General features: G+C 29.8%; 1 protein-coding gene across 1 annotated transcript; it reads right to left on the bottom strand.

Moving 5' to 3' along the window:
* Positions 1-2385, bottom strand: LOC107949784 (mitochondrial import receptor subunit TOM5 homolog). Its single transcript, XM_016884542.2, has 2 exons — positions 2183-2385; positions 1-295 (listed from the first exon to the last, which is right to left on the bottom strand). Exons 1-2 carry the CDS (start codon positions 2267-2269, stop codon positions 218-220), a joined length of 165 nt encoding a protein of 54 aa, XP_016740031.1. The 5' UTR covers positions 2270-2385; the 3' UTR covers positions 1-217.
* Positions 2386-10752: the final 8367 nt, after the last annotated feature.

Consider the following 10752-nt stretch of genomic DNA (forward strand, 5'->3'; position numbering starts at 1 on the left):
TTAGGAAAGCCATCCATTTCATTCAAAATAAATCCAGAAGTGGGTTCATTTCATTCAAATTCCAAAACATTTAGAAGCATATATGAGCATCATACTTCAAAAAGTTACTAAAGTTGTTTCAATATCATCATTAACCATGTATATAGTTCCTAAAGTAACAGATGCATCCATTTCCAAACTGAGCTTACTCCGAACCTCTTAATCAATCCTCAATTCCTTATATAGCCATGAGATCACCGTAATTGCGCATTAGAAGAATCGATCCAGCAAATAAACCGGCGGCTCGCAGCAGTTTCTGCAAAAAGGGTAAAATCATACATCGCTTTTCAGTATGCGAATGCGTAAAAGAAAAGAAAATAACATAAGAGAAACATGATTGTACTGTCAAGAGAATTTCCATTTCAAGTATTAAGTTAAATAATATGATGAGTTTGTAAAACTTTTTAAAACTTGTTCAAATTCTATGAAAACTGCGAGTATATAGACTAAAATGCACATTTCATAAGTAGAGGGATCTATTCTCATTGACGTTGCCCATAAATCTGTAAACAAAAAATCCTTGTCTTGAAAACCTAGGAATGAATAACCAAGCTTACAGAAAAGTCTAAACACTTCCAAGCATTTTATGCAAGATTTCCCTTCTCCAGATAAAGTATACCACAACAGTAAGTGACATGTGTTCATGGTGGTTTTAGTGCGATATGAGCTTATAACACTTGCCCATCCACAGATATCTGGACACCCCCAATACAAGCCAATATAACTCAATTCTGGAACATGGATGCACCACGAAAGGCTGGTTCTGAAAACCCTTTGGATAGGGAAAAGGAAAATATTTAAATGCTACAGCCAGTAACCAGCTCGTTACCACTACAAGCCAATATAGCTGAAAATTCTGGAGGACAGATGCCGTGACAATGAAAATCAGAAGGGACTAGAAAGGCTGATACTAAAAACCTTCACATAGGAAAATAGTACATTTAAATGCTAAACCAATAAGCTGCTCGTTCCCAAAAGAACATACAAATTGACCTTCCATTCTGCACCACACATTATTTCAATGTCTGACACAGAATCCCTCAGCCATACATAGCACTCTTCTCCAATTTAATATTCTTTAAACCTTGTAAGCATATTTCAGAGGAGATGGAAAAAGGAAGAAGAGATAAAAAGAAATTCAATTTTTCTTGGGTGAATGAAATCAGTGTTTCAAACCAGTTTGGGGAAAAATGACATTTTTAAAGCTTTTAGCCATCTTCCAAAAGCTTTCCAACTCCTAATGCTTATAGAAATGTTACTCAAACTTGAGTGTGAGCGTAGAGTAGGCATGTGGACAACACAGATATGTTAAAAAATTTTCTTTTCATGTACTTTAACGGTATTTGAATACTTTCCACGAAAAATGTCCACCAAAACTAATGGAGCCTGAGATCATAATCAACCGATATATAAATTGGCCCGGCCTGGCCACGAAAACTAATACTTGGATTACATACGGAAAACAGAGTACATAGGTAATAAAAACATATCCAGCTAATGAAGGAATTTCTTATCCTCCACAAAATTTCTAAGGTTATTTTAGCTTCTCCAGTTGTCTTATATATTCTCCCCACAATTTGCTCCTTCAGGGAATGCTTTTCACTAAATCGATGATTTCAGTTAAGAACTAAACTAAGTTAAGACAGTGACAGTTATATTCATATAATCAACTAAACGCAAATAGATAAAGTGAGAACAAATCATTCAGATCGACATCATGCCATTGCCATGTATTTTCCAAGCCCCCAAACAATGAGAACTTCCAGACTAAGAAATAACTTCTGGTTTTGAGATACCATTATGGCTGCAAATAAGTTCATATCTTCAAAACCAAAATATTCATATCCTGCTTCTTTTTTCCTTTTTTTTTTGCTTTTTCTAGATCAGTTGAGATAACATCTGAATTTCTAAACAAATTCCCACAAATCCATTATCACAAAAACAAGATTACGATAAAGAATCACATTGAAACGCAACTAAATCAAGCGAAAGACCCAAAAATAAAAGAAAAACTGTGAAGGGAAGAGAATAATAAAAGGAATAAAGAACAATGAAATACCATAAACGAAGCGGAAGACCCAGAATAAAAAAGAAAACTATGAGAGTAAAAGAAGAATAAAAGGAATAAAGAAAAAAGAAATACCATATTGTGAGCCCAGTTTTCTTCATCGTGGACTTGAGAGTTCCAGAAGGCTTTGAGCTTATCGAGAGAGATGACAGTGTCCGCCATTGCTGCTCTGAATAAGGATTCCTTTTTGCTTTTGAAATCAGAGGCTTGTCTTTGAAGGGAGGGTTTGGATTTAGGGTTTTATTGTTGAGAAAAGGCGGACCCTTTCTTTAGCTCTAATTAACACGTGGGAAAGAATTTTTAAGAGGAAAAAATATTTTTTTGGGTAAATTTACCATTAGTCACTAAACTACAGGAAAATTTTTTATTTTGGTCACTTAATTAAAAAAGTTATAATTTTGTTACAAAACTATTTGAAAGTTCTCGTTTAAGCCATTGAACTATTCAAAAGTTTGTTTTCATCATTAGACTCTTAAGTTTTTTTTTTAAGGTTCCATTAGTGAGCTTCAAGTTTGACGATTGGTACAGTGGATCAGTACCCATCGATGGATAGAAGAACATACCTTAGATCCAAGTCGTTTCGACAGTCAATGTCAAAGATCAGATAAAAAAGTTGTTTAAATTTTAGTTCGTAAATTCGTGACGTCTAAAGTTGTTTCATAAAAAAAAAAAACTAAACTATAAAAGAGAAAGTAAAAGAGATCTTTCGATTGATGCAGACAATGTGAATAGAGAAAGTTGTATAGCATCAATTTCAACAACACAATGCTTTAAATCAAAACTTTTGAATAGTTTAGTGACCAAATTGTAACTTTTTTTAGTTAAGTAACCAAAACGAAAACTTACCTATAGTTTTGTGACTAACAGTGTTTTATCCTAATTTTTTTTACTTGTTTCTAATATCACATGCGCATGTGATTTTTCGTGTTTAATTTTTAATTAGTTTTTTTAAAGCTAAATTAGTTCATTCAATAAATGGAACCATATAATTTAGAGAAAAAAATAGCAAACACTTGTCGTAAATGGTGAAAGACAAACTCCATCAACATAATAAAGGCTTTAGCCTCAGCATGAATATAACATTATGACATGTTGACAATTGGCTTTGTCACAACTCAAACACACATATCTGAAGTGATTGCAAGCACTTAATACAATAAAGAAATCAGCCCCGGATGGTCCAAAGTAACAAGCAAAAATTGACAAAAGAATCAAACATTCACCAACCTAGAGAGGTCGACAATAAAATCATCCTTAAAATCACTTCTAAAACTACTATTACATGTATAAGTAAGGCTAAAAGACGTGCTACAAGAGCAGACAAAAACTTCTAAAACTAAAAACTTATTAAACAATGGAAAAACAAGCAAAAAAATATAAAATTTAAGACAACATGAGCCTAAATCGACACGTGAAATCATTTATTATTCTAAAATACTCTCAAAACAAAAAAAATTAAGAAGTTGACGAAAAGTCATTGACTTTTCAAGAAAAACTACTGGTAGCTAGTGGAGTTTTAGCGAATGATAGACACCGTTATTTGTCCATCACAACTTGTGAAGACAACAAAAATACCCACAAAATAGATCTGCAAATTGAAAAGAGAGAAGACATGTGTAGTAAATGAGAAGAATAAAGAAAAAAGGATTGATGAGAGAGGAAAAAGGCGGGCGATAACCAGCTCAAAGGCTGGCACTGCCGCTGAGCAAAACAAAAGATAAGAAGCAAACAACTTGGAGAAAAAAATAAACTTTTTTAGGGTTTTTCTTAACTAATTTTTAATTATTTTTTAAATAATGAATTTTTAATTAATTTTTAGCTATTATTGATAACGATGATTTCTCTTAATTTTAAAATAATACTAGAAATCTCACATACATATGCATGTTGAAACTATGTGTTTAGAACTGAGTAAATGATTTTATAAATAGTATAGATATATAATTGATTGAGGTAATAAAGCGTGCATAATAAAATTAAAATATATAAAAATATTAAAATAAACATAGATTTTGTGGTAAAATTAAGATTTTGATAACTCAATTAACTTTGGATTCAAATCCCATCATAAATATTTTTTACTGATTTTTCAAAATAAAAGGACTAAAGTATCCTTAAATAATATAATTTATTTTAAATGCTAATGAACATTAAAGTAATTTCCCTAAATAAGTTGGGTCCCGGTTGATGAGTGACACTAACCCAATAAAAGACTTTACAAATAGTATAAATACCAATTTAAAACTATATAAAAAAATAAATTATAATATTTATTTGAAAAAAAATAATTATTCATAATTAATATACTATCATATTAATTAATATTACTTTTATTATTATCACATAATAATACTAATAAATTATTGTTCTAGTACCAATTTAATAATATATTTAGAAATAAATAATATTCTCGTTGGTTTAAAAAATTTTGCAAACTCCTGCTTATATATATATATATGTATATATATTATAAATAATTGAGACGCCATTCATATTGGTTTGACTGCACATGAAAATTAATTCTTTTAATTTGTAGATGTCCCTTCCAATCATGTCATAAAATTAGTAAATATGTCAACTTTTGACCTGAAATGAGTATTATATTTGTGTTTTGTAAATTTTATTATTTTACATGGAATTTCAATTTCATAATATATTTTTTATAATAATCTTAAATTCTTAAAGCACATCTTTTTTCTTTCTTTCTGAATTAGTCATAAATATTGTTATAGAGATAACCATACAATGATTAGTTTTTATGTACAGTAAAAAAAATGTATTTACAATTTTCCTCTATGTTGCGATCTCTTTCCAACAAGATATTCACAATTTTTTAAACTTTAGAATGTTTATAATATCTATATTTAATTAGTATCTATAGTATATAATAGTTATGATAGTTTCACAAATTAATCTAACATTAATTTTGTTAGAAAAAAATTTTGATATATTGACATTAGAGTTTTGCAACTCCAAGTGAGATTAAAAAATGTCTAGTATATTTTAAAAATTAAACCTAAATAAATGAGACACATTGCAATATCTTAACTCTACTTATGAAATTAAAAAACTTCATTGTCACCATATCAAATAATAATATTATTATAATAATTTTTTTTCTTATATAAAATCTTTAAATAAAAAAACTACTTAAAATAAGCAAAAGTTCGATTCGAGTTTAATGAAAATTTATACACAAAAAATCTTTACCACCTTTGGTCCCTCTAAATATATAACTATGTATAACACGTCGCTCTCTGACCATGCTCCCTTTCACTTTTTCTTGTTTTACAAAAATGGTAAAATTTCACCTTTGATCTTTTTAATATGTTTAAATTTGAGATTTAATCTATATACTTTAATTTTTAACATAATTTGATCATTATATTTTTATAATATTATTAATTAGTCCAAATAGTTAATATTATTAATTTTTCAGTTAAAACATTATGTGGTTATATATAATTACATACCTTAAAAGTTTGACACACTTCCCATTTCATTTAGGTTTACGTTAGTGCTTATCCTTTTATTTTTGCAATTTTGAAAAAAAATGGTTAAATTTTAGTTTTGATCCCTTTATTTTGCCTAAATTTGAGATTTAACTGCCACACTTTAATTTTTAATGTAATTATGTCTCTATAGTTTTCTAATGTTATTAATTAGTCTAGATAGTTAATATCATTAAATTTTTTGTTAAAACATTACCCGAGCTAAAGGCGTTACGACGATAAACTTTGAACATCTTTCATAATTTCTGTTAATAACAACTAAATAATTCATTACAATCATTTCCATGCTAACCAATCAATTTGAAACCTAATTCGAGCTTATGGAACATTTAAAACAAACCGGGATCAATTATGGGTAAAATTGAAACTTTTACAAAATTTTGAGTAAAATGTGTAAATAGGGGTCACACGGCCGTGTGGCCAGGCTGTGTGACAGAGCTTAGCCCGTGTGACACCTAAACATGCTCGTGTGGCCAAACCATGTAATAATTTTTTCCCGTGTAACTCAGGATCACATGGTCGTGTCGCTAGACCGTGTAACTTTTTGAGACTGTATGGACAATCCTGCACCAAAAATAAAAAAGGCCACATGGCCGTGTCATACGACTGTGTGGGACACACGACCATGTGGCAGACTGTGTCGCAGGCAGTGTGCCCAAAAACACCTTCAAACACAAGCCATTTCACATACCAAAACTTAGACTTCAAGCTATGCATTAACCAACATTCAAACCTATTCAAATTGTGCCAAAACATGCCAAAATACATCAATTCACAATCAACCTATGCGCCCAACCAATATGCCCTCATTGGCACCACGACTCAAACCTATACAACATCCATTCAACCCAAGCATATACCTCAAGTTAAACTCAATCAATCATCACCCAAATTCTAGATACCAAGTGCCAAAGTTCAACCATATAAACCAAATCATCAAATGCCTATATATCTCATCCTAATACCTTACCATAACCAAATTGACCATTTCATCAAAGTACAAAACATTTCAAGATGCCTATTAACATAATCATACCCAAACAACCATTTAAATTACATTAGGTACAAAATCATCCATTCACCATCACATACCTCAACCAAACATAATACCAATTGAGAATTTCATCAATACATTCACTATATTCTTCAAAAGACACAACATATAACCATAGTACTTATAACATATATAACCAAAACCCTATTTACATATAACTTATAACTGGGTGAAAATAAACAGATAGCTACCGAATGAGTTGTTGGATAGTGTGATCTCCAACGACGCTCTAATCAACAATGAAAGTCCGACGATCTACAAAGAAGAAAACCAACTAAAGTAAGCTTACATAAATCTTAGTAAGTTCATAAAACAAAACATCACATACATGTTAATTTAGTTACAAATCATACATATCTTCAAACTAGCAATCATTTTTCGTATTTCATCATTTCAACTACCCACACTAATTAAACCTAGATGATTTTTATCATCAAAACACAACATGTTAAATAATCATGTACTTAAATACAAATCATCATATCATTCTATTCCATTTTCATTTTGATAGTTAATTGATTTTCCTGGAGAATAATAGTACATCAACTTCGGATACATGGGAGGGTAATGCTCATACGAGCTAATATAAGGACTTTAATCAATACACGATGTTGCTCACACAAGCTTCAAAGAATCTGCAACACATGTAGGATCTCAAGCCATCGGTACGATATCCATCACCGATACATAGTACCTGCTATTGAAATCACCGGCAACTAATGCCTGCTAAATATACACCTACACAAAGTGCTTGCTATGCACTAATGATATGTCATTTGTATCCTAGCTATTCATTAAGTTCACACAAGTTTATTTTGTTTCTCCGAGACATTTCATACTCAACTTTATCCTTCAATTTCATTAATCATCTAATAAAACATAACATCATTCAAGTTTCACATTATCAAACATGAAATAAGCTAAAACATTAACAACATAATAAATGTAATACGAACTTACCAAAATACGATAGCTAATGACACGCGACGACATTTGCCCAACGACTTTTCCTTTCCGACGTTTATCAATCGACTAATTCGTTTCTTGATCTAAATATAATATTTAATTCAAATTAACAAATTTAAACATATTAAAACACTTAAATTCATGCAATAAACCCTTTAATGATATTTTACACATTTACCCTAAACTTTCACCTTTTATTCAATTTAGTACCTGAAACCAAAATTCTCACATTTATCACAAATTAACAAAAAAACCCTTATGTGAAATTCTATATGGTCCCTAAATAGCTTAATTAAAATAATTTCATGTTATTTTACAATTTTAACAACTCAGTCCTTAAACTTTAAAATTAACAAAAATTACTTTGCAAAATAGTCCTATTTAACTATCAAACTTAATAGTCTATCATCAAACTTCAAGAACATCACAAATTCATCCATGGAAAAATTCTAAAAATTTAACAGTTTTATGAATTAGTCCCTAGATTAACTAGTATAAACTACAACGAACTCAAAAACATAAAAATTACTAAAAACGGACTTGAATTACATACCAAGCTATAGCAGAACTTGAGAGCTTAATAATGGCTTTTATTCCCTTCAAAATTCGATGAAGGTGATTTTGGAAGATGACTACATTTGGCTTCTTTTGTTTTTGTTTTTAATTATTAATTTATCGTTTTAACCTTTAAAAACAATCCAAATTTCACAATAAAACTTAACAACCGTCCACCATGACCTAATTATGGTTAAATTACCATTTAAAACCCTTTAAATATGTTCCTATGCTCATTTAACCAATATTAATCAACAGAGATTAAGTTTTATGACTTTTACGATTTAGTCCTTTTTCTTTAATTAACTATCAAATCACTAAAATTTTTGGACCAAACTTCGATATACCTATATAATAACTCCGTAAATATTTTAAAAAACTTTAAAAATATTTATGGACTCAGTTTACAGAAACGAGGTCTTGATACCTCATTTTCCAAAACCACTAGACTATAGGGACAAACCACTTGTACTTAACTATTCATTTAATTAACAAAAATTATCATATCAAAATTTAATATAATACTATATTTGACTCGTAAATATTATTAATAACAATATTTACGGGCTCACTCGTCAAATTTGTGATTCCGAAATTACTGTTTTCAACACCACTGAAAAACGAGTTGTTACATTTTTATTTCTTTTAGGTTTACCTTGCTTTTATATATATTATAAGCAATGATCAAACTCGAGATGTAATCCATGTACTTTATTTTTGATATAATTTGATCATTCCATTTTTATAATATCATTAGTTATTTTGAATATTTAATATTGTTAACTATTTACCCATGGTTGTTTGCTTCATCTCTTTGGTTTTGCCCAACGACAGTGCCAACCTCCGAGTTGGTTAGTGCTCGCTTTTTTCTCCGTCCCACCAACCCTCTCTTTCTTTTTTTTTTCTCTTCATTTACTCTTTAATTTGTGTTTGCTTTCTCTCTTTTCAGTTTGCAGAAATATTTTGTGGGTATCTTTATTGTTTTTACAAGTTGTGATGGATAGATGACAGTGCATATCATCGCTGAAACTCCACTGGCCACTAGCAATTTCTCTTGGAAAGTGGGTGGCTTTTTGTTGGCTTCTTAATCTATTTTTGTTTTGAAAGTATTTTAGAATAATAAATGATTTCACGAGTCAGTTTGGACCCAGGTTGTCTTAAGTTTTATATGTTTTGTTTGTTTATTTTTCATTGTTGAATAAGTTTTTGTCTACTCTTATAACACCTTTTTTACTTTTACTTATGCATGTAGTCTTGCTTTTACAAGTGATTTTAGGGATGACTTTGTCGACGTCCTCTCCAATTTTGTGGATGCTTTGTTTTTTTGCCTATTTTTGCACGCCGCTTTGGACCATCCGGGGCTAATTCTTTTATCGTATTAAATGCTTGAAATCACTCTAAATAGGTCATATTTGAGTTGTGACAGAGTTAATTGTCAACGTGCCATAATGTTTATTTGATGCTGAAGGTGAAACCTTTGTTGTGTTGATGGAACTTGTCGTTCACTACCTACATAGGTGTTCGTTATTCCCCCCTCCCCCCAAATTGTATGGTCCCATTCATGAAATGAATTAATGAATTTCCTTTCCAAAAAAATATTGTTAACTATTTCAATCAAAATGCTAACCCCAATTTTTTTGGGACACTATTTAAGAAAATATTTTATCATGATGGATTCAAATAAATGTTTTAATAAAAAATCTATATAAGCATTTTCAATGTAATTTCTATCGTTACATAACTATCAAATGATTTTTTTTTAATTTCAAAATGTCTCACAAGTTAATTCAATAAATGAATTTTAATAGTGGTATCAATTGGACCTAAATTTTTAAATCCAAAAAGTAAAGAGTCTAAAAATCTGAAAATAAAAGTAGGATTGGAATATATTTTAACCTTCAAATTTGTATTTTATAATTTAACACAAACAAATAATCTATCCAACACTAAGCATAAAATTAAACCCTTCAAAAGTGTAGTTAATGAAATTATATTGTATTCTGTATAATAATATTAATAATAATCACATTTTATTAAATTCATAATATAATAAAGTAAAAGAAGGCAACAATGGCATGAAATAAGATATGATTGAAATGGAGACTCTCATTTAAGAAAAACTCTCTTGACCCTCATTTTAAGGATGAAGATGAACTGTTCTTGTATGGTAATGTTCTTGAATTGTTTTGAATGGGGATTTATTAGGAAAATCCTCACTCTTTTCTACTTTCCTTCTAAATGGATTTGACTCATTTTAAGTTGTTTTTTTTTTCAAGAATATCAACACTTGAAAGTTTTGAACCCTCCGGGGATTTGATATCTCCGTACGTATCCATTCTTTGTATGGAGTACTTAGGCTTTAGTTTGGATGTGCGGTGTATTTACTTCTAGTAAGGTTAAAAACAATGATGGTGGTGAGATTAGTTACTGTAGCGGTGAGATTAGAAACAATAATGGGATGTGTGTTTGGATTTAAATGCAATTGTAGCGGTGATGTGAGAACAAAAAATGACTATTAAGAACATTAGAGTAGAAATGATATCTAATAGAAGTTTTTT

This window comes from Gossypium hirsutum, chromosome D03, assembly GCF_007990345.1.
Source record: "Gossypium hirsutum isolate 1008001.06 chromosome D03, Gossypium_hirsutum_v2.1, whole genome shotgun sequence".
NCBI lineage: Eukaryota > Viridiplantae > Streptophyta > Magnoliopsida > Malvales > Malvaceae > Gossypium > Gossypium hirsutum.